Source organism: Eulemur rufifrons, chromosome 24 (genome assembly GCF_041146395.1).
Source record: "Eulemur rufifrons isolate Redbay chromosome 24, OSU_ERuf_1, whole genome shotgun sequence".
NCBI lineage: Eukaryota > Metazoa > Chordata > Mammalia > Primates > Lemuridae > Eulemur > Eulemur rufifrons.
The window spans coordinates 16,637,547-16,662,097 of NC_091006.1; the positions used below are offsets into that span (position 1 = coordinate 16,637,547).

At 38.3% G+C, this 24,551-nt stretch overlaps 1 protein-coding gene and 1 pseudogene across 1 annotated transcript; both read left to right on the top strand.

The window, feature by feature from the left end:
* The first annotated feature begins 7,677 nt into the window (after nucleotides 1-7,677).
* On the top strand, nucleotides 7,678-9,425 carry LOC138374241 (zinc finger protein 888-like). The gene is made up of 3 exons (XM_069456951.1): nucleotides 7,678-7,806; nucleotides 8,589-8,791; nucleotides 9,344-9,425. The coding sequence occupies exons 1-3, from the start codon at nucleotides 7,678-7,680 to the stop codon at nucleotides 9,423-9,425; spliced, it is 414 nt and encodes a 137-aa protein (XP_069313052.1).
* On the top strand, nucleotides 8,674-15,475 carry LOC138374165 (zinc finger protein 347-like; annotated as a pseudogene).
* The last annotated feature ends 9,076 nt before the right edge of the window (nucleotides 15,476-24,551 follow it).

The window sequence follows — 24,551 nt, forward strand, 5'->3', positions numbered from 1 at the left end:
CATAGGGAGGTTGGGCAGCTGGAGAATGGGCATGTTGTTCCTGAGGGGGTGGATCCCAGAGACGCCCCGCAGCAACCACTCCACATGGTGACTTCTATGAGGTCTTTTGAGACTGCGAGAATCATAATGCGACCCATAGAAGAATTATGGGGAAAATTCTAGCCCAGCTCCCCACAGCTGCAGTGTGGGGAGCTTTACCAGAAGGGGAGCAAGATCTGATAAAAAGGGATCAAAAATTCTTGTTGCTCTTTCCTGTAGGAGTTGATTGTCTTTTTGTAACCCCCCCTCCATCTCCCCATTTAGTGGGTAGCAGAAGCCATCTTTCCACAGGGTGAGGTCTTCCCTGGGTATGTGGCTGCAGCACAGAACAGAGTGTGTTGTTTGTAAGCATTAAACAACATATTTCCAACTTGCAGATTGACTTCTAAAGACTCATGTTACATGAGAAAGAAGCCCAGAAGAGCAGGGAGAGGAAAGAAAAGGAGTCAGGAATGGCTCTTACTAAGGTAAAGTGAGATTCTCAATGTATTGTTCTGAGTCTGCCTCCTTTCTGAAGTGCCAGGCACTGGAGTTGCTGATCTTTTCTGACTCTGCAGCATCCTGCCTGACGTGTTTGCTCGCACTCACCCATGCTTTGCCTCAGTCCCTCTCATCTCCACTGAGATTCCGTCTCACTGTGATCCAGCGACATGACCTTATGAAGAGGCTCTACTGGGCATGGTCCTGAGAAGGGCTTCACATCCAGATGTAGATTGGACACGGAGTGTGGCCCTGTGGTGTCAGTGCTGTTGGGCAGCAGGGAGTGTTTAGGGGCCACATCTGGATGCACTGTCAGCTCTCTGTAGACCGGGATTAGAGACACTGCATGTGGAGGTCATGGGTTAACATGCACAAATACCTGCCAAATTCTAGAAAAGGAAACCTGTAAAGGAAGATCTTTTCTGCCTGATTTTATTCTACATTTGAAGCTAAATAGGTCAGGGAGGGACAAAAAAAAAAAGAAGCTAAGTAAGTGAGTCACTGTTTCTGGTGTCAAAATCTTAATGACTGAGAATGAAATGGAAAGTTAGATACAGACATCAGTAATAGAAGATGTTTTATTCCATCATTCAATTTAAAATATGTCTAACAGCAGATTCGTTAAGTCATTGTCAGCATATCCATCCCACAGAGGCTGGTGTTCCTGCAGGGACTCTTATACAGCAGGTGTTTTAAGTAGAAAGGTTATAATTTTGCTCAGACATAGGAGCAGAACTTCTTTGTCATTAGAAAAGATGGAGCCAAATTCTCAACCCTCCAATTATTATCAAATATTATTTTATTTTAAACATCACATGATGTACATATTTGTTTTGTGGTAAAATTCCAAACAAAGTTTCAGATTAGGCATTAAGATGCTGGTATGACATGAAGGCTATAGGTAATACACGTATGGTATTCATGCTAAATGAGATTTTAGTCACTCTTGCCACAAAAACAACAAAAAAATGTGTAGCTATGTGACATGATGGATACGTTAATTTGTTCAACTATAGTGACTTTTTGATTATCTATACCATAACATCATATTATATACCTTAAATGTACACAATAAAATTTATTTAAAAAGAAACAAAAAACAAGGGGCATCAAGGAAATATTTACACTGCAAAAATTATAACCTAAAAAAATAACATTAAGGAATATGTAAAAATGAAACTACAGAATATAAAATAGCTCTTATTTTATATTAAAAGAAAATTCGGCGAAGAATGAGAATCTATTTTATATGTACACTTTCACAAAATAATGAAACCTACTCATACTGCCAAGGAATTGGAAAATAGAAATACAGAGGCTTATGATTTTCCTCAGATTCTCAAAATGTAAAAAGAACTTAGTAGGAAGTTTTGTTTAAATGAGGGGGTAATCTCGTATGATGTTGTTAGGAGAGGGAACCTTTGCAGCTGGGGGTTATGGGAGAATCTTGCCAGATCTAGCAAAGTAGGGAATGCTCCATTCTAGAAGAAGCAATCACTCTTCAGTTGCCCAGCCTGGAGGAATCCAGGTTCCCCTTCCCTGTGGCATCCTCCGCCACCCCTCATGTCTCATTGGGGAGCTACTGTTGTCACTTCTGTGGCAAGAGTCAGTGCAAGGTGCCAAGATGTATTTATGTGTCATTATGAGATTCTTCAGCGAGCGTTCTGCTGTGATATTTTATTTTGCAAATTTTTGGAAGTTTGCACCTTTTCATGTTAATAAACATGTATAGCTTTTTTGCATCCTCTTTGGAGCAATCTCTGAATGAAGACACGCGGGTCTTTACAATTTTTTAGTGTTATAAAGAATGTCAGCGGTGGCTGCTTCTGTCCACACTGTATTCACTACAGGTGTCTGAGTGTTCGTCCAGGTTAGACAGTTGAAAGAATGATTGCTTTTTTTAGGACAGTATACCCCCAAAGCAAAAATAAATGTCTGTCTTTGGAAGGCTTGGCTCACTGCATGATGATAAAATACTGTTTCCTTTAGGTCTAATGTTTTCTTGTTTAAATTTTCTTTACATGTCTTTTTTTTTTTTTTTAGACAGAGTCTCACTCTGTTGCCTGGGCTAGAGTGAGTGCCATGGTGTCAGCCTAGCTCACAGCAACCTCAAACTCCTGGGCTCAAGCGATCCTCCTGTCTCAGCCTCCCGAGTAGCTGGGACTACAGGCATGCACCACCATGCCCGGCTAATTTTTTCTATATATATTTTTAGCTGTCCATATAATTTCTTTCTATTTTTAGTAGAGATGGGGTCTCGCTCTTGCTCAGGCTGGTCTCGAACTCCTGAGCTCAAACGATCCGCCCACCTCGGCCTCCCAGAGAGCTAGGATTACAGGCGTGAGCCACCGCGCCCGGCCTACATGTCTTTTTAATTTGGATTTTTGTGTGTATCTTATTGTATTATACTTGATTAATTTTAAAGTTCCAGATCATATATATGTATGAGATGACACAGTCAGATTTTTATTGAAATCTTACATATTTATTTTACATTTAAATGGCTCTGAATTTTTACAGTTCCAGTGGTCATTATGTCACCACATCTTCCTATAAGAATTAGGGTTGTCAGTCTTTGATCGTGTCTTTGTTGCATCTTTCAGTAAAGTTTGTTGGTTTACAGTTCAGTAACGTCAGGTATATTCACATTATTGTGCAACAGCTGTCTAGTACTTTTTCATCTTGCAAAACTGAAATTCTATATCCACTAAGAACTAATTCCCTCTCCTCTCCACAGCCTTTGCCAACCATCTTTCTAAGTTGTGTTTTTATGATTTTGACTACTGCAGATATTTATACAAGTGGAATCACATAGTATTTGTTTTTTTGTTTTAAAAAATGTATTATTATTTTTTTAATATTGAGATGGGGTCTCACTTTTGCCCATGCTGATCTTGAACTCCAAGTTCAAGCAATCCTCCCGCCTCGGCCTCCCGGAGTGCTAGGATTACAGACGCGAGGCACCGTGCCCAACCTATCACACAGTATTTGGGTTTTTTTGATGGTTTTTGTGACTGGCTTATTCCCCTTAGCATAATGTCCATGAGATTCATTCATGTTGTAGCATGTGATGGGATTTTCTTCTTTTTAAAGGCTGAATAATATCTTTTCATATGTATATATGACATTTTATTTGTCTCTCCATCTGTTGATGATCATTTTGGTTGCTTCCATTTCTTGGCTTTTGTGAATAATGCTGCAATCAACATAGGTTTGCAAATATCTCTTCAAAATCCTGCTTTCAGTTCTTTTACATGTATACCCAGAAGGGTGACTGCAGGATTATCTGATAATTCTGTTTTTAATTTTTTAGGAATTTCCATCCTGTTTTCCATAATGGGTGCACCATTTTGCATTCCCACCAACAGGCCATTGAAGTCTCCTGCTGTTATTGTGCTATTGCCTATTTTTCTCTTCAGTTCTGTTAATTTTGTTTTATATAGTGAGGAACTCTAATATTGGGTCCATGCATATTTATAAGTTTTTAATCTTACTGGTGAATTGACTGTTTATCATTATATAATATCTTTCTTTGTCTCTTGTAACGTTTTTGTCTTAAAGTTATTTTGTCTGATGTAAGATAGCTACTGTTATTCTGTGTAGGTTCCATTTGCATGGAATCTCTTTGTTTCCCCTTCTTTCACTTGTAGCGTATGTGTGTCCTTACGTCTAAAGCGAGACTCGCCTGGGCGTTGTGGCTCAAGCCTGTAATCCTAGCACTCTGGGAGGCCAAGGTCAGAGGATTGCTTAAGGTCAGGAGTTGGAGACCAGCATGAGCAAGAGTGAGACCTGGTCTCTACAAAAAAATAGAAAAATTAGCTGGGCGTGGTGGTACATGCCTATAGTCCCAGCTACTCAGGAAGCTGAGGTGGGAGGATACCTTGAGCCCAGGAGTTTGAGGTTGCAGTGAGCTGTGATGACACCACTGCACTCTAGCCAAGGTGACCGAGTGAGACTCTGTCCCTAGATGAATCAATCAATCAATCAATAAGTAAATAAATGTGAGACTCTTGTTGACTAGATATAGTTGGATCTTGTTTGTTTATCTGGGAAAGTCTTCATTTCTTCTTTTTTGAAGGAATGTTTTGCTGGATATAGTATTTTTAATTGCTTGTTTTTTTCTTTTAGCCCTTTGAATATATCATCCCACCTTTTCCCTGCACGGTTTCTGCGGAGAAATCTCCTGATAATCTCATAGGAGCTCCTTTTTCCACAACAGGTCACTATTCTCTTGCTTCTATCAAAGTTCTTTCTTTTTCTCTGACTTTTGACAATTTGATTTGATATTGATGGTTAGTGATTAAATGTCTCAGTGTAGATCTCTTAAGTTTGTCTAGTTGGGTTTATTTGGGCTTCTTGAGTTTGTATGTTCATTTCTCTCCTCAGATTTGGGACATTTCTGGCTACTATTTCTGCACATAGTCTCTCTGTCCCTTTCTCTCTCTGCCTTCTGGAACTCCCAGAATGTGTAAGTTTTCGGCACTTGAAGGTTTCCCATAAGCCCCTTAGACTTTCTTTATTTTTCTTTATTTTACATAGTTTTTGCTCCTCTGCCTTGTTGAAAGTCTTGTTGAGTGTGCTGATTGTTTATTTTGTCTGACCAAGTCTGCTGTTGAACTCATCTAGTGAATTTTCAACTCAGTTAATGTATTTTTAGCTCCATAATTTTTCTTTGATTCTTCTTCATAGCTTCTATCTCTTTGTTGATATTCTTCTTTTCATGTATACTCCATACATAGTTTTCCTGATTTCTTGAATTTGTCTATGTGTGCTATCTTTTAACTCATTGAACACCCTTATGTCTGTTATTTTGAATTCTTTGGTAATTCCTATGCAGTCAGCCCTCTGTATCCATGAGTTCTGCATCTGCAGATTCAACCAACTGCAGATTAAAAATAGTCGGAAATAAAAAATGGATAGTTGCATCTGTACTGAATATATACAGTCCTTTTTTCTTACCATTATTTCCTAAATAATACAGTATAAATGATTTACATAGCATTTACATTGTATTAAATATTATTACATTGTATTAAATATTATTAATAAGTAATCTAGAAATTATTTAAAGCATATAGGATGATATGTTTAGGTTATAAACAAATACTGTACCTTTTTGTATAAGGGACTTGAGTATCCACAGATTTTGGTATCTGCGGTGGGCCTAGAACCAGTCCCCTACAGATACTCAGGGACAAATGTATCGTTTTTTCTTTAGAGTAGGTTTGTAGAGATTAAAAATTTTTTTTGTTGTTGTTTGAATGGACCATGTTTCCCTGTCTCTATGTATGTCTTATTATCTTCTTTTGGAACTTTACTCTTTCAAAAATCAGCTACCTCCCCTAGTTTTTGGTTGCTGGCTTTGTTCAGGGGGAACACTCTTCAATCAACTGGACTAGAAATTTTAGAGACGTCAAACCTTTTCTGGCTGAGGATGTATTTTCTCTGGGCTTTTTGCTTATAATCTCCCAATTGAAGAGGTTTGCTCATTTCTACCTGTTGTCTCTGCGTTATTGCGGACAGAGATGCTGCAGTAAGCTGTGGTACTACATCTCCACCTAGTGCCTGCCTGTATTACTACAGACACTGGTTTATGTCAATCATATTTTTTCTCAGTAGCCCCTAACCTTTCATCCTGCTCCTTTCAGTGCTTATATTCAGGAAAGAAAGAAACCAGTCCCTCAGACAGTCCTCTGAAAAGTCAGGATGTTGGACAGACGTTCCACTCCTTTCCCTCTCCCAGGAGATGTTGGGAGTTGCAGGTTTCTTCTCTGTCACACCACTGCAAGCCAGGAGCAGGGTCTTTGTCAAGTGGATGTGTCAGATGTTCTTGCAGAGCTTTCATACTCTTCACTTTGCACTTGCTTGAGGTACAAGAACCTCATAACTGCTTTCTGGATTTCTCACAAAGGCAATTGGTTCCCTGAATTGTTGTTAAGTCCATTTCATCATTGTGAATGGAGAGGTTGGAGCTTCCTATTCCTCTCTCTCGCTGAGATCACTCCTTCAGTACAGTTTTATAATTTGTTCACATACTTCTGGAAATGTTTTGTAATTAGGTGCCATGATACATTTGTTAATAAAAATTTAGAATATTTTTCATGTGTGTATTATTTTTTAGTTAGTACTCCTAGAGTAGGAAGATTATTGTTAGTATGTTGTTATTAGTTTGTATACTCAAATAACATTCTTTTTCTGGGTTGCAGTCATGTCATCCATAAGTTTTAATGGTCTAGTTCTTCCACTCTATCCCCCGATTTGCACCCCCACCTTTTCCCTGTGCTGCTGGTTCCTGTTCAGTCATTCTGTTAACAAACCCACAAGGGGGTGGTTCAGTGTTGCCCGCCTCACAGAAAGCCAATTACTGAGACAGAGAGGATTGTCAGGAGGAAAGGATTTATTTCCATGGATGCATCAACAGGGAGGGCGAGACTATGAATTACCTCAAATCTGCCTCCCTGACCAACAAGGTCAGGGGGGTTTTCTGCATGTGAGATGAATAATGCATGAAGGGTGTGAGCATCATTGTATATTTAGGGTGGAGTGCAAGGCACACAAATGCAGTGAGAAATTATGTTAGTATGTATGGCCCATGATCAAAAAATGGTAGATAAGTCCCTCACAGGGCAGAGATTTTAGTATTATAATGAATAGTATTGGTCCTTCCTTCAGCTTCGTGCACAGACTCAGTGAGTCTTCGCATGGTCTGTGGTGGAGTATTGCTTATCAATTGTATTTTGGAAGCACATAACTTGTTTGATTTTACAGGTTTACAGCTGGAAAGCAATTTGCCTCAGGGCAAAACACACCATTGAGTTTTTGATTTAGATTATAGTTAGATGCAACTCTAAACCACAGACTTTTGAATTGGTAGTAGAACAAGTCAAGACTTTGGGGTCTGTTGGGATGGAATGAATGTATTTTGTATGTGAGAAATACGTTAACTTTGAGGGCCAGGGGTAGAATGCTGTGGTTCAAATTTTTTTCTCCTTCAAAATTCATGTTGAAACTTAATCCCCACTATAACAGCATTACAGGGTGTGGCCTCAAGGAGGAGATTGAGTCATGATGGCTCCACCCTTATCAATGGAATTAGGTGCTTTTATATAAGGGCTTGACCTAGGACGTTCACTGCTTTTTACCCCTTGCATCCACCACATGGGGACACAGCATTCCTCCCCTCCAGAGGATGCAGCAACAAGATACCATCCTGGAAAAAGGGAGCAGCCCTCACCAGTTACCAGTCTTAATGGCACCTTGATCTTGGACTTCCCAGCCAGCAGAATTGTGAGAAATAAGTTTCTATTGTTCATAAATTACCCCATCTGTCTTACTATGCTATAGCAGCACAGAGAGACTATAATAAAACATACTGTAGCCATTATTTAACTGTTTGATTCTTTTGGTTCAACTGTAATTCCCAGACACCTGGGTTCAGGTGCTTACTCTGCCATTTTCAAGTTGTTGATCTGAGGTGAGTTTCTTAGAGTATCTGTGACACAGTTGTCTCCTAGTAAGATGGGAACAGATCTTTCTTTTATGGGCTATTTTGCTGTTATTTGAGTTAGTACATGTAAAGCATTTGGAGTAATGCCAGCTCATGGGAAATGTTCTAAAACTTCAGTCATTGCTATTGCTATCATTAGCACAGTTTTTAGATTATGAATTTTCTTTAAAGTTGCTATGGACTTTGTCCTCTCTGAAGACGCCACTTGTCCTCTCTTGAAGTCCCCACTCGAACTCTAGCTCTTCTAGATACTGAGTATCACTTGGTATGTTGGACATAATATCCAATATTTTAATAAAAATAACCCTGTGTTGATTTCTCATTTGTATATTTATTGTATTGTCCACAAAAATGAGAAATCCACACTGATTTACAGGATATCATAATCTCCTATTGAATTTATAACAAACCAAAATTAGGGACACGTAACTTTCTCACAAATGCCTTACATTAATATGTCAAAACATACACTTCAATCAAATAGATCCTTACAGTTCTTTCCTCTTATCATTTGGTGTGAAGATAAGAACTCTTCCCCGTAAGCACTTGTTGAAATGTGTTTTCATTTCAGGGACCTTTGACATTCAAGGATGTGGCCATAGAATTCTCTCAGGAGGAGCGGACATGCCTGGACCCTGCTCAGAGAGCTGTGTATAGGGATGTGATGTTGGAGAATTATAGGAACCTGGTCTCCCTGGGTGAGAATAACTTCCGTCTAGGAGTTGGGATCTGTCCTTGTGTATTTTTATGCCTCTTGGAGCCCCTGTATTGTTTCACTTAGATTGAAAAAGCCCTGTTGATTCAAAAATGAAAAGCTTCACAATGTGGCATCTGGCCTTTAACTGTCTCTTTTCTGTAGATATGCTGCCCCCTTCATTATAGAGCAGTGATTCCAGAGCTGCAGTATGCATAGAACCATATGGCAGACTTTTAAAATATCCAATTTCCTGTTTTCTGCTCCTGTGCTTTTGATTCAGTAGTTCCTGGAAGAGAGTTAGATACCTGCATGTTATAGTGTTGCCTAAACATTCAGAAAGAGCCAATCAGTGGATGAGTTTGTGAAGTATTTTTCTGATCCATCTATCTATAATGTCTTCTTTCTCTGTAAACGTAGGGCTGGGATTCTGGAAATGTCACAGCACATCTTCCTTTCTTTTTATAAGCAGGAATCCCTCTTCCTGACCTGACTATTATCTCTATACTGGAGCAAGGGAAAGAGCCATGGACTGTGGAGAGCCAAGGGAAAATAGTGCGAAACCCACATAGGGGGAAATGGATCAAAAGTGTGAACACAGGTAAGAGCCCAGATGAGCACAGTGGAAGCCACGTCATTAAGCAGTGTTTGGGAAACTCTCTGCAAGTGGGAGAGTTCTATGGGAAAACAAAAGATTTCCTGTGAGCCCTGAAAAGAAAGTCTTCTTCCTTACTTATCACTCTGTTCTTTAGACATTGTAAAAGTTTATCCTTTCACTCTCCAGTGGTGCTGCAGCTTAGAGACAAAGGCAAAGTGTTTGTCATGATGGAAAACACCCTGACATCTGGCTTCTGTGAGCTCTTTACTTCCCTGATTCTGTGCAGCACAGGAAGGGCCGTTTCCAAGGGGTCTCTTTCCCCCGTGGTCTCTCCTTTTGTAATTTATTCCATCTGATGCTCAGTTCTCCATCCACATAGGTCAGAACTGTGACCTCCTCATCCTGATGCCTTGACCTATCCTGGTTCCATTCCCATTTCCTGTACTTGGAAGACCTGATCAGGAGATGGGAAAACTTTGCCTACTTCCATTGCATGTGCAGCCTAGAAATTGCACGAAGCTGTCTCAGGCTCGCTTTGTCTGTTCAGGTCCCTCAGCCATTTCTTCAGTTCCACTTTTGCCACTCTACTCAGGTAGGTGACAGGGGAGTGGGTTGAGTCGTCTGAGATTGTTACTGAGAGGAACTGTAAAGATAGTCAACACAAAGGTCCTCTCTTTGATTTGCAGTCTGACAAGGGGAGCCTTTCAGGTTCTTAGCTTAGGGTCTGTGGGCAGAACACAGAGTCTTATCTCAGGATCCCTAAAAATCTGACCCCCTGTATTTGGATTTTTCTCTCTCCCAGTGTTCTGTCTACTTCAAGAATGCAGAAAAACCTTGACTCTTCTGATTTTGTATTCTCTTTTAAGTTTGTTTGATTTCACCTCTGAAACTTGCTTTTGATAACCACATTCCTAGAGTCTGACATGCCATCCTTTTTTTCTGTTGTAATAACTCACATTTAGGTTATGGACAACATCTTGTGCACTGTTCCATGGAGTGGGCTTACTGGTTAACAGGAAATTCTTGAAGGATAACACTTTGACCAATATCTTAAAATATCCTTCTGCTACATACTCACCTGCCAGTTAAAGTCGCTGAATAGAGTGGTAAGCTTGTCCCATGATATTCAGAAAGTTATAAGATCTTGGTTTTTGAGTAGTGTCAGAAAAGCATCCCACAGGGGCACTGTGACAGTGTTGATCACATATACTAATACTAAGGTCATCCTTTTTGAGCCAGCAATAAATGATGTAGGAATTTCTCCTAAGGAGAACATTGTCAAAGTTCACAACTTCATCTCTATTAGGCTGTTGACTAAACCATTGTTCATGCAACATTTCTTTTCCCGAGTGTGTTCCATTGTTCACACTCCTACAATGAATGTGAGTTTGATGCATCTTATTGAAGGAGCTCATGAAGTTGAATAAGGCCTATGTTTTTTGTTTTTTGCTTTTTTTAAGAGACAGGGTCTTGCTGTCACCCAGGTTGTGGTGTAGTGCTGCAATCATAGCTCACTGCAGCCCAAACTCCTGGGCTCCTGGGCTTCAGCCTCCTGAGTAGCTGGGACTACATGTGTGTGCCACCATGCCTGACTAATTTTTCGTACTTTTTTTAATAGAGATAGGGTTTCGCTATGTTGCCCAGGCCGATCTTGAACTCCTGGTCTCAAACAGTCCTGCCTTGGCCTCCCAAAGTGTTGGTGTTACAGGCATGAGCCACCGTACCCAGCCTAAATTAGTTCTATGTTTTTTAAGTCCACCATAATTTAAGCTATTGCTACTTTCATCTTATACATTTCCATGTATTATAAATGAATTTTATTTTTATTCATTTATCAGTTCCATATTTCTGAGGATACTCAGTGTTCTTTGTTTTATGTTGCTATATGTGGTAGGGTTGTATTGGGGAATGCATATTGTTTTATATATATTTTACAAGTTTTTCTTCTTTGCTATAGATGGTAGGCTCAGCAACATTTTCCCTAAAACTTAGACATACTCCGTTATATTTTGGTAAGATAGTTGTAGTTATTCCTTTTACTTCTGATTCATCTCACTTAATTCTTACTATTAAAATATACACTTGTCAATTAAATTTATTACAGTTTTAAATTGGAATTATTTGATATCTTGAGAATATATATATTTTAATTAAGTTACTCTCTTAATTGCAGAAATACTATTAAATTGACTGTACTTTGCTATATAAGATACATTGCTTTTCTACAGCATGTTTCAATTTTCTAAATATAATTTGTTGTGTTTTATTTAAATTTCACTGTTTTTTTTTTCTGTAACAAATGCTGTATTGTAATAATTATTCCCCCATCATGCCCATCTTAGTATACTAAATTAATATTTAAATATCTCATTTTACAGTTAGCCCATTTCTTTCATTTCAAGGGCTTCTCCACTGGTTTATAAAACCTGTATTGTCTGCTTTTTATAGATGGCCTCTTTATGTTGAGGTTGTTTCATTCTATTCCCAGTTTGCTGAGTGATTTTGTCATGAAAGGGTATTGATTTTTTTTTCAAATGCTTTTTCCTTCATTCTGTTAATGTGGAGCATTGCATTCGCTGTCTCATGTTGCGGCATCTTTGCATTCCAGGAATAAGTCCCACATGGTCATGGGGTACAGTTCTTTTCATGCATTGTTGAGTTTTGATTGCTAATATTTTGTTAAAGATTTTTGTATCAGCATTCATGGGAGATATTACTCTGTGGTTTTCTTTATTCGTAATGTCATTGTCTGGCTTTGGTATGAGAGTGATGCTGGCTTTTGGGTTGTAATTCTTTTTTTTGGCGGCTGTTCACTTTTATTTATAAGTGGATCAAGGGCAGCCATGTAATACAAAACTTGATTTTAGAAAAGTATTGAAAACATTAATTCATAGAAAAGTATTGAAAACCTAATAGCCATTTATTTATGTACAATTGTTATTCCAAATGATAATTCAATAAGATGATAATATGAAATTTACTGTTTATTATTTAAAGGCTATCTCAACCATCTTATAAGGAATCATGTTTTTAATTTACAAGCCCAAATATCAAAATTATTCCCAGTTAAAATAAATTTCTAAAGTCTCTTTTAGAAAGATGAAATTTTTCTTCAGGGCAGTAGTTTTCAAATGAGTATGCATCAGCATCCTTTGGAGGGTTTGTGAAAACACAAATTTCTGGGCCTTACCTTAAGAGTTTTTGGTTCAGTAGGTCTGGGGCAGGGCCCAAGAATTTGCATTGCTAGCAAAGGCTCAGAATTTCTGATGCTGAGCCCAGGAATCACATTATGAGAACCAGTGCTTTAGGGGAAATTTATAGAGATTTATGCAGGAGAGCTTTCCCCCTACTCTTCTTTTTTTTTTTTTTTATTTCAAAATATTAAGGGGGTACAAATGTTTTAGTTTACATGAATTGTTTTTGTAATGCTTAAGTCCTGGCTATAGGTGTGCCTGTCTCCCAGACAGTGTTCATAGTACCTATTAGGTTGCTTTATTCCCTTCTCTTCCCCCAACCCCTGGTTGCTTTCCACTGAGTTGTACTTCCCTCTGTGCACATGTGTGATCATCGGTTAGTTCCAATTTAATAGTGAGTACATGTAATGTTTGTTTTTCCATTCTCGAGTTACTTCACTTAGGTGAATGGGCTCCAGTTCCATCCAGATTGTTGCAAAAGGTATTAATTCTAAATTGCCATTTACTAGATTATTCATTAGATGAGTTTGTTGCGGTTGTTTACCATTACAGTATATCGTGCTGTGGTTTGGCATTTATTTATTCACTATAAATGTAAAGTAAATATATGTAATTTTTTTCCTTCAATTATGAGAGAGCCATATGTTTACTGCCAGTTGGTGTACTTTGGGGTCATGGTGGAAAACAAGTTTCTTTTAGTATGTTTGCACAACATGCATGTTTTGGTCATCGGGTGTTTAAAACCGGGCTTCCCTAACATTGATTTAAATTACATATAATCACCCTTTCTTTACTAAAGAATTCTGTTCCTTCTGTGTTCCTAAAAATCATGGTGGAAAAGTTTCATAGCTGTTTAGTATAAATATTACTTTTGGTGTAGTATGTTTTCAATATGAAATATTTATTTGCCAATTGTAATTAATAGGAAACCCGTGTTTTATTATATCTTGTAGATATCTCTCCTAAATGTGTGATCAAGTAATTACTACCAATAGAGAACAGTAATACAGGAAAAAAATTCCAAACAGTAATGTTGGAAAGACATGAAAGCCATGACATAGAAGATTTTTACTTTAGGGAAATGCAGAAAAATATACAAGAGTTTGACTTTCATTGCAGAGATGGTGAAAGAAATTATAAAGGAGTGCTAATGACCCGTAAAAAAAATCTCACTGGTAAAAGAGATGGACATGATCCAGGACATGCAGAAAATAAGCTTGTTCAAAATCAGCTTAGATTAAGCTTTCAGTCACATCTGGCTAAACTGCAGAAATTCCAAACTAAAGGGAAAATTTATGAATGTAACCAAATTGAGAAGACAATTAACAGTGATTCTTCAGTTTCACCACTTCAAGGAGTTCTTCCTAGTGTCCAAACCAACATTTCTAGTAAAGATGGGAATGATTTTATGCATCCTTCATTACTCACACAAAACCAGAAAACACACATTAGGGGAAAAACCTTACAAATGTAACGAGTGTGGCAAAGCCTTTCATCCGAATTCACTACACATCAGATAATCCATACAGGAAAGAAATCATATAAATGTGATGTATGTGGCAAGGTCTTCAGTCAAACTTCACATCTTGCGAAGCACCAGAGAATTCATATTGAAGAGAAACCTTATAAATGTAATGAGTGTGGCAAAGCCTTTAATCTGGTCCTGTACTCACCAGACATCAGATAATTCATACCGGAGAGAAACGTTACCGTTGTAATGAATGTGGCAAGGTCTTCAGTCAGAACTCATCCCTAGCACATCATCAGGGAATTCATACTGGAGAGAAACCTTACAAATGTAATGAGTGTGGCAAAGCTTTTAATTTGTGTTCACTCCTCACTAGACATCAGATAATCCATGTCAGAGAGAAACCATATAAATGTGATGTATGTGGCAAAGTGTTCAGTGAAACTTCACGTCTTAAAAGACATCTGAGGCCGGGCGCGGTGGCTCACGCCTGTAATCCTAGCACTCTGGGAGGCCGAGGTGGGCGGATCGTTTGAGCTCAGGAGTTCGAGACCAGCCTGAGCAAGAGCGAGACCCCACCTCTACTAAAAAAAAAATAGAAAGAAATTATATGGACAGCTAAAAATATATATAGAAAAAATTAGCCGGGCATGGTGGTGCATGCCTGTAGTCCCAGCTACTCGGGAGGCTGAGACAGGAGGATCGCTTGAGCTCAGGAGTTTGAGGTTGCTGTGAGCTAGGCTGACGCCACGGCACTCACTCTAGCCTGGGCAACAGAGTGAGACTCTGTCTCAAAAAAAAAAAAAAAAAAAGACATCTGAGAATTCATACTGGGGATAAACCTTACAAATGTAATGAATGTGGCAAGGTCTTCAGTTACTATACAAGCCTAGCATGTCATCTGAGAATTCATACTGGAGAGAAACCTTACAAATGTAATGAGCATGGTAAAACTTTTATCCAAAGGTCAAACCTGGTGTCCCATCAGGGGAATCATACTGGGGAGAAACCTTACAAATGTAATGAGTGTGGCAAGGTCTTCAGTTACAGTGCAGACCTTTCAATTCATAGAAGAATTCATACTGGAGAGAAACCTTACAAATGTAATGAGCGTGGCAAAGCCTTTAGAGTGTGTTCAGTCCTTGTTAATCATCAGAGAATGCATATTGGAGAGAAACCTTATAAATGTAATGAATGTGGTAAAACTTTTATCCGAAGGTCAAAGCTGGTGTACCATCAGAGGAAGCATACTGTAGAGAAGCCATACAAATGTACTGAATGTGGAAAGGCCTTTGGACAGTGGTCCTACCTCAATATACATAAAAGAATTCATTCTGGAGAGAAACCTTATAAATATAACGAGTGTATCAAATCCTTTATTAGCCGCTCAGCCCTCACCAAACATCAGATAAAACATACTAGAGAGAAGCTTCCAAATACACTGAATGTGACAAGGCCTTTAGACATTGTCCTAACTTCTGGGTTCATCAAATAATTCAAATTTAATATACAGCAAATATAGCTTAGTGTTCACTACTTACTAAACATAAGAATATGTATTTTGGAAAGAAACCACAGGAATGTATATGTAGCAAGAATTCTACCTAAAGGCCAAAACTTGTAAATCTACAGAGAATTCAGAGTTTTACAGATGAAATTGAATGTGGCAAAGCTATTAGTTGTGTTCAATCATTACTTGACATAAGGGAGTTCATACTGAAGAGAAATCATAAATGTGGCAGAGGCTTTCCCCAGGCATCACAACTCAGTAGACATCAGAATATACAACTTTGAGAGAAACCACACAAATGTAATGTGCATGCTAAGGGTCTTACCCAAAGATCAAAACTGACCCATCAGAGTATTTATATTGGAGAGAAACCTTACAAATGTAATGAATATGGTAAATTTTAAAACCAATTCTCACAACAGATTACATATCAGAGAAATTATACTGGAAATAACTAAGTCTATTTTGCCAAGATTGACTTGAAACATTACATACTGCAGAATAACTATTAATACAAGTCAAAATATGTTAAAACTCATATTATCTAAATCAGAGGAGCAAGAGCATGTATGGAAATGACCGGTTACCTTTTTTATATTAGTAAAATACAGTATTCAATTTGAGGTTTCTTGAAAAACCTACTTTCCTATGTATGACTTTCATCCTAAAAGTTGAAGTCTATTGATACTATACCTTCCTTACACTTCTTTCATTGTGATCTCTGGGAATGAATCAATAAGATGAGAGGGGCTACTTCATTAGGTATGGTTCTTTCATGTCCATGTTCCCTTGGAACATTAAGGACACTGAATTTTAAAATTCAATATTGTGTGAATTAAACAGCATCAGGTATGGATGAGAATAATGTAAATTTATGATATAAGTCATCATGCCTATTGTGTTCAGGGTGTCCTTTTCCAGATAGAGGGCCACTTTGGGTTATAGGAAACAATTGCCCAACCAATTAACCATGAAAGAGAGCAGATGAAGACATTTATAGATGAGGATTTTTCATGGGAAGAGAGTGACAGGTTATTAGAGACATTGTGTGGTAAAAATAATGTAGGGCAAATGGTGACCACTTCCATTGAATGACAAAGATAAATTAAAAATTAATCTTATTGAAAAGAGCAGTTATGAAAGAGGAGAGTTTAATCCAAAGAACAGGAATGGCATGTTCACAAGTGGGATTCACATTTAACCACCAGCTTTATATTTAAGTACTGTTTTATTCAGAATGTATCATAGGTCTCACAGCTTAATAATAAAATATGGTCATTTTTTTCATAATCCAGTCTCATTCCCTCTACCAACACAGTTTAATCCCACCTCAGTAGGGTACTTTATAACAAACAGACACTAACAGTGTACCATTAGACTCTTACAGTTGAAATAATCTATAACTATTTTTTTCATGGTGGGATCAGAATCAAACAACATCCATTTTTGTGAATACAGTAGTGTTCACCGCCGCCCCCCTCCCCAACTTATCTGCAGAGGGATATGTTCCGAGACCCCCCTGCCCGGTGGATGCCTGAAACTGCAGGTACTGCTGAACTCTATTATATATACAGTTTCAGTAAAGTTTTGAGGTGTGATAGCAAAACTAGTACAGATTTCTTTTTCTTCTCATTTTCACGGATAGAAGACTCATTTTATTTTTTTGAAGATCAAAATGTTAGTTTTATTATTGAGTGCCAAATGGAGGGTGTAGCTTAAAGCTGTGGTCAAGTGGGCTTGCCAGTTCTACACCCCAGAATTAGACAGACTTGGCACCCAGTCACAGGCAGCAACAGACAATCCAGGTCTCCTGAGTGACAGAGAGTAGACCAGAAAGTACCTTCTGTAGGCAGGCAGATAGATCTCAAGATAGAAGAGAAGAAGAGGTTGGGCTACTTGTGTTCAGTTCCTTCCAAACTCCAGGATCAAATACTCTTGCCCTTTTGGGGACAGGTGGAGAGAGAGGCCAGGAGTGAAGGACAGCTGAAAGTCCCTCCACATGGAAACATGGGGATTAGCAAGTGTAACCACCTAATGCTCTTTCTAGCTCTGAAGCCATATTCTATAGTGGTCTTGTTACTGGAAGAACCAATTTAGGCTATGGCTTATATAGTAAAAATTTTACACCAAAATCGAAGCTTATTACAACCAAAATTATACTATAAAATACCAGTAAAGTAAAATAAAATAGCAAGTTATAAAAACAAACTAAATATAGGTCTAGATTATTTGGAAACATAGCTGATATAACTTGTTAGTGTAGCACAGTGCTTAGGGCACTGTCTTTGTACCCAGAAAAACCAGGTTCAAGTCTCCACTCTGTGCCTACCTAGCACGTCAATTTAGGCAAATAACTTAACCTCTCTGTTTTTAAGATCTCCATGTCTTGACATGAAAATTATGCCAGTGTCCTCATCATATAGTTCTGAAAATCAGAGAAGGTACCATAAGTACAGCATTACACCAGTAATTCATGTAATTTAAGTGCCATTTTAGGTATATGCATTCAACACTGATAAGCCTTTTTAAAAATGTAAGCTTTAGTAAATATTTCTTAGTTAGAATATTGGGTTTCATTGATATAAATGTAGCCCATACTGCATGTCCCTCTGGCTCTGATGATATCAGTCAGTGGAAACTAATAGAATGACCTCCAGATATTTGGCAATAAGAATGGTCCACATATATCAGACTATAGTTAGAATCTTGGGCATTTTCTTTCTTCGTCACTATTACCTCTTCCTTTACGGCACTGAATGCAAAAGTTCCATACATTTAGTTCAAGCATCTGATGATAGCCATTTCTTGGTCATTCTCTGTAAAGTTGTCCCCAAGACAATGGCAGCTCTTAGGTTGAAGTATTTACTCAAACATTTTGGATGTGAATTTCTTTTCTATCCTCACAGAGATGTCAGGGTATGTTCACAGGCATCATCTTCCTCTTGAGTGTCTCCAGCCATCTCGATAAGCCCCAAGAACTCCAGGTGGATAGAACTGAAAATAAAAGCTCTGAAATATATTGAGTTTTTCATTTGCCTCTACTAGACTCTGTAATGCTGGTAAGGATAATTTTTCCATGTATATGGTTGTCAAATGGAGCAGAAAAACAGCAGAAAGGAAAAAAAAAATAGGATAATGTTCTACTGAACTTCATGACAAAATCACAACTCACAATATGCAGCATTGTTCTTACTCCCTGGTGTTTAAAGTTTGGTCTCATGAACTGTGCCTGCGGCTACATAAGTTTCATCCTGTACAGACACAAGCAACAGGTCAAACACATTCAAAAGAACAAACTTTACCCCAGCCACTTATTCCAATTTTATTTTTTTGGTAAAATGTACTGTTTTAATTAAAGAAACATACACAAGTTATGAATATATAGCTCAGTAAAATTTCACAAACAAAGCACACCTCTGTATGCAACATCTAGATCAAGAAACAATATTGGCCAGGCATGGTAACTCATGCCTGTAATCCTAGCTCTCTGGGAAGTAAAGGCAGGAGGATTGCTTACAGTCAGGAGTTGGAGATCAGCCTGAGCAAGAGTGAGACCCAGTCTCTACTAAAAATAGAAAAATTAGCTGGGTGTGGTACCATACACCTGTAGTCCCAGCTATGCGGGAGGCTGAGGCAGGAGGATCGCTTGAACCCAGGAGTTTGAGGTTGCTGTGAGCTAGGTTGATGCCATGGCACTCTAGCCCAGGTGACACAGTGAGACTTTGTTTCAAAAAAAAAGAAAAGAAAAGAATTAATTCTCTCATGATTCCAAATGTAAATATTTGGTCAAATATTTGGCAGAAGTCCAGTTACCAAAGATATCTTTAAAACTACCTTTAGGGCCAGGCGCAGTGTCTCACGCCTGTAATCCTAGCAATCTGGGAGGCCGAGGCGGGTGGATCGCTTGAGGTCAGGAGTTCGAGACCAGCCTGAGGAAGAGCGAGACTTCGTCTCTACTAAAAATACAAAGAAATTATCTGGCCAACTAAAAATATATATAGAAAAAATTAGCCGGGCATGGTGGCGCATGCCTGTAGTCCCAGCTACTCGGGAGGCTGAGGCAGTAGGATCGCTTAAGCCCAGGAGTTTGAGGTTGCTGTGAGCTAGGCTGAGGTCACGGCACTCACTCTAGCCCAGGCAACAGAGCAAGACTCTGTCTCAAAAAAAAAAAAAAGAACTATATCCATGCAGAATAGGCATTTTGCAACATTAATACTTGGTACATTGTGGTCATATTCCATAGTAGATACTGAAAACCATCATCTGTAAATTATAATCAAGCTAATAAATAAAACATTTCGTCATCCAAGAAAAATCCAATGGGTAAATAACAACCACAATTATGAAAAATACAGATTGTAGAATTCTAATAATTTCTCCCTTAAGCACAAGATAAAAGGCTTATATGCCGGAAGGAGCATACAATATGAGAATTGGAAAACATGTTGAAGAAAACTACCACATAGCCCTAGAAATCTAAATCACAAACATGCCCATTGAATTTTGAAATACTGGTTTTAGGTACATACATAGTTTTATAAAGATTGAGAATTGGGTAAAGGTGACATCATGAATATTGTGGCTTAGGGAACTCCAAAAGTGTGTCCATCCATAAAAGAGCAAATAAATTGGCAAAAAAAAATCAGAATGAACTTTATCAGAATTTTGTAAACTAAACAATTGTTTACAGCAAACACAAGAGAACTAAATCAAGAAAGAGGCAGCTGATTCTCAGTAAGAGAGCTTTGTGACAATTTTACTTAACCTAGCTCCACTTCATTTTCTGCCGGACAACAGCAGCCCATAATCCTAGTATAGGTCCTTTATAACAGACCAGAATTTATTCTCAAAGAATTGTGATTTTGGCTTTGACCTACCTGGTGATCCCTGAAGAACTGGCTCAAAGAGCATTGCCTTTATTTTGTCTAACTCAGAACTCCCCATGACAAAACCACAGGCTCTCTATATGTAATTTTAGTAGTATTCTATAACGTTCCATTTCCTGAGCTCATAATCTTAGTCACTGGATCCATGATTTTTCACTTTGTAAAGGTATAAACAGTGTGTCCAACATACAAAGGATACAAAGTCAAAGGGGCTCACAGTATGCCAGTGAGGAATGCGGGCAACATGCCATCTCACGGGAAGATTCTATGACTTGGGGAAATGAAAATTTTTTCCAAAGTCCAGGACATGAAATTCTGCCCCATAACCAACCAATACTCCTCCCAAAACATCTGTAAATCACATTTCTCCTTTACCTAGTTTGCTTATTTTTCTTTTTGCTTCAGTTTTTTGATTGCTGTAGGTTCTGTCTGTGCCAAGATGAGATGGAGGTATAAACTTCAGATTTTCTCGGGTGTTTTCTAACTTGTACTTTTCCCTGGGCATTCACAGTGATTTTCTAAATTCCCATGTATATGCAATTGCTTTTGAATATCCTAGATCTTAAATATCTGTATTCCAAAAGGGGGAAAAAGAAAAATGAAGGGTGGAAAAGAGAAAACTGGTTCTGGCCAAGTGAATACCCAGAAGGAGAATGGAGGGTACAACAGTGACTGCTTTCCTATGTCTACACCTCCACCACCACAAGCAGCAATCAACAGTTCAAACACAAGTCCCTGATATTTGGAAGGCAGAGTTCTTGTCGCACACCTTGGCTTTCCCAAGATGCCTGGAAGCTGCTTCAGAAACACATGCATCACTGCCTGCCCTGGGAATGGGAGTGCGAGGTGAGTAGCTCTGAAATTAGCTGTAATTACTGCCCAAGTTTTTCCCTGGGAAACACAAGCCTTCAATATACTTTAAGGTTGCAAACTATTTACATCAGACAGATTTTGCCAGGGTGATTGTTGCCTAAGTGGGGAGAAGGATTCCTGGTCTTTCCTACTACACCACCTTCCCATAATCCCCTCCCACTGAGGATTTTGACATCAAGATGAACCTTGAGTGTTTGGTGCAGTGGTGTTGTAAAGACTGAAGGAGACACGAGATAATGTCCTTGAGACTTGATAGAAATGTCAGCTTTGAGAGGAAGTGAGGTTAACCTGGTTGAGAATATGGCAGGTAATAGTAAAAAGAAAGCCAAATACAACATTTTCAGAATAAATTAAAATTTATTTGTTTGATGAAAAATAAGACTTAAATTGCTACCCACACATAATAAAATTATTCTGAATGGTTTGCTGCTGTAAATTTTAAGATATTAAGTGATGTTTTTAGAAGAAAACAAAGGAGAACATCCCTGATATATCATAATAGGAAAAGACTTTTTAATAGAAAATTTTAACCCTAAAGGGGGACATCACAAATGGTATGGTATTAAAATTAACAGCTTCTCTGGGTGTGAAATTCATGCAAACATTTTGGAATGCTGTTTGGTAGAATCTCCTAAAGCTGAGTAGATATAAACCTATGACCCAATAATTCCACTACTACATATATACCCAACAGAAATCTATGCATGTATCACCAAAACATGTTGTAAAACTTCCATACTGGCCCTATTCATAGTAGCCCAAACTGAAAACCACTCACTTGTGCATGAAGAAGAATGATTAATTGATATATGTACAAACAATCAAATTCTATCACCAATATGCAAAAATTCACAAATACATGGAATTTTAAAAGCCAAATACAAAAGAATTCATACTGAATTATTCAATTTATATAAAGTACAAAGAAGTGAAACTGGCCTATGCTGTTAGATGTCACAGTAGTGGTCACTTTTGGGGATAGTGCCTGGCAGGGACACAATGAGACTCTTTCCAGGCTAACAATATTCCATTTTTTGATAGGAATCTGTGTGCAGAGCTCTAGTAATATTTAGTTTGTGAAATTTCACTGAGCAGCGTACTCATGGCCTGTGTGTAAAAATTTTTCAAAATACATATCAGTAATTAAAAAAGAGGTTGTAATATGGTAAATAGATTCATATGCAATGTCTTTATATTGTTTATATGGAGAGTAAGGGTATTAAACAAATCTATATTGTGATTATGTTTTTAAAAGTCCACTGTAATTTCTAGGTTGAAATCTAAGTATTACTAAACATAAAGCACCCAAAGAACAGAGGTAAAATATAGAATTTTTGAAATAAATTAACACAGAAAAAAATCAACACAGAAAGATAAGGAACTAGAACAGGTGGCAGGAAGACCACACAATGTGTTGGTGCTTCCCAAGTATGTCCATTATCATATTAAAACACAAAAGACTAATTACTCCTGCTAAAGCCAAATAGTGCTTGACTATATTCATTTTGATGTTTTTTTCTCAAGAAATATAGCTAAGACACAAAAACTAAAGTATATAAATGAAAACTACATTCCCTGTATTTTAACCAGCTGACCAACTACAATGCCAAGATAAATATCAGATAAAATACACTTTATGTTAAACAGGTTATTATTGTAATTAGTATTATTTTAAATCCTAAATTGTACATATCCTATGTGCAATTTCCTAGCATTATTGCTAAATGGTACTATACAGGCCAATAGTGCATGCAGGGACTATTCCAGTATCTCAGTTGAGGCACTGCACCAGTACAGTAATGATGGTGGATGTGAGAGGTGGTTGGAATTGAGATAACTTTTTTTTTTCTGGCTGAAGGATAACTTTTATTATTTTTATGTATAGGAAACAACAGTGTACATTTAGCCCAGTTTAGTGGCAAGTTCCTTAGCCGTTGCCTTTTCAGCATGGCAATGCGAGCCACAGATTTTGGACCCAGGATGTTGTCTCCCCAGTGACGACGGATCTCATTGTATCTGTTGTTGTAGAGATAACTTTTAAAGATGGGACTGGAAAAAAAAAAAAAAAAGATGGGAGTGACTTCCAGCTTTGACTTGTGGTTATATGACTTTATCAGGTGCATTTTGAGGGTTATAATGGCCTATGGGCTTGCACATAATGTGACCAAGTAGGTGAACCTAGGGCTTGTATGAGTGTTCTCAAGATCTGATTCCTCAGGGTGAGTGAGCCTACAAGTTCAGGGTTGGGATAGGAGGAAGAGAGCAGGAGAATATGAGATGGAGCAGGGCTAGAAAGCAAATGGCTGCTTACAAATGGCTGGCAAAGACTTCTTGATGAGGTGGTTTAGACACCATAGGACTGTGGGAAATCCAGTTCTTTAAGGTGATTTCTATTTTTTGCACACGAATGTTCACAGAGGTATTTGCAATATCCAAAAAATGAAAAGAACTCGAATGTCTATCAGTTGATGAATTGTTGAATACATTTTGGAATACTCATACAATGTGATACTAAGCAACAAAAGGAACAGAGCATTAATACATAAAAACTGATCAATTAAAAAAAAATTATTCTGTGTGAAAGAAGCCAGATAAAAAGAGTGCATAATGTATGCTTCTATTCATAAAATGCAGACTAACCTAACAGAGGGTAGTTCAGTGGCCGCTTGTTTTATAATCCCAGTAGGGTAAGGGGCATGGTGGTGATGAAGCTAGAAAGATGGGTCCCAAAGTCCACCTTTTCTGTTCACTTTGTGATCGCTGCATCCCCCCTACCGTCTCACTTTTCCATATCTTGTTTTTCTTCTAAACGCACTGGATCTGACAGTTCCACACCCAGGTCTCCAGAGACCACTTGTTCTGCGTTAGAGACACCTAACTTTCCCTAAGACGGCCGCGCCCACTTAACTATTTATTTATTTATTTATTTATTTTTGGCCAGCTTAAGTTTTTATACGGCCTCTAAAACGTTTCGCATTTAGCATAGTGATTGAGATGCCCAAGAAGTTAACTTCCCACCGAATTAATGGCTAGGAATGTGTGTCGCGCCTGTGGTAGCGATGAGCTCCCGTCTTTGAAAACGAAGAAGGCGACCATCTTATTTCTGTGCCCTCTCCGTTCACAGGACTTCAACCCCACGCGGTATTTGCTTTGTCAGAACTCATGCCTCTGACAAGCTTTCCATTTTCCACCAGAGCTGAAGTGCTTGCAAATCGGACCGTTCCACACGCCTCTCAAGGTCACGCGCACCAAAGCAGCCGCTTTGCCTTCTGTACGCCCCCAAAGCTCCGAGGCGACGCCGG

Bases quoted from the DNA above. Each gene is read 5' to 3' on its own strand.
- LOC138374241 (XM_069456951.1), top strand. From the start codon at position 7,678: ATGGGGACACAGCATTCCTCCCCTCCAGAGGATGCAGCAACAAGATAC. The intron at 7,807-8,588 runs GTGAGAAATAAG...TGAAATGTGTTT, and splicing joins ACTTCCCAGCCAGCAGAATT to TCATTTCAGGGACCTTTGAC. The intron at 8,792-9,343 runs GTATTGTTTCAC...AGATGAGCACAG, and splicing joins TTATGCCTCTTGGAGCCCCT to TGGAAGCCACGTCATTAAGC.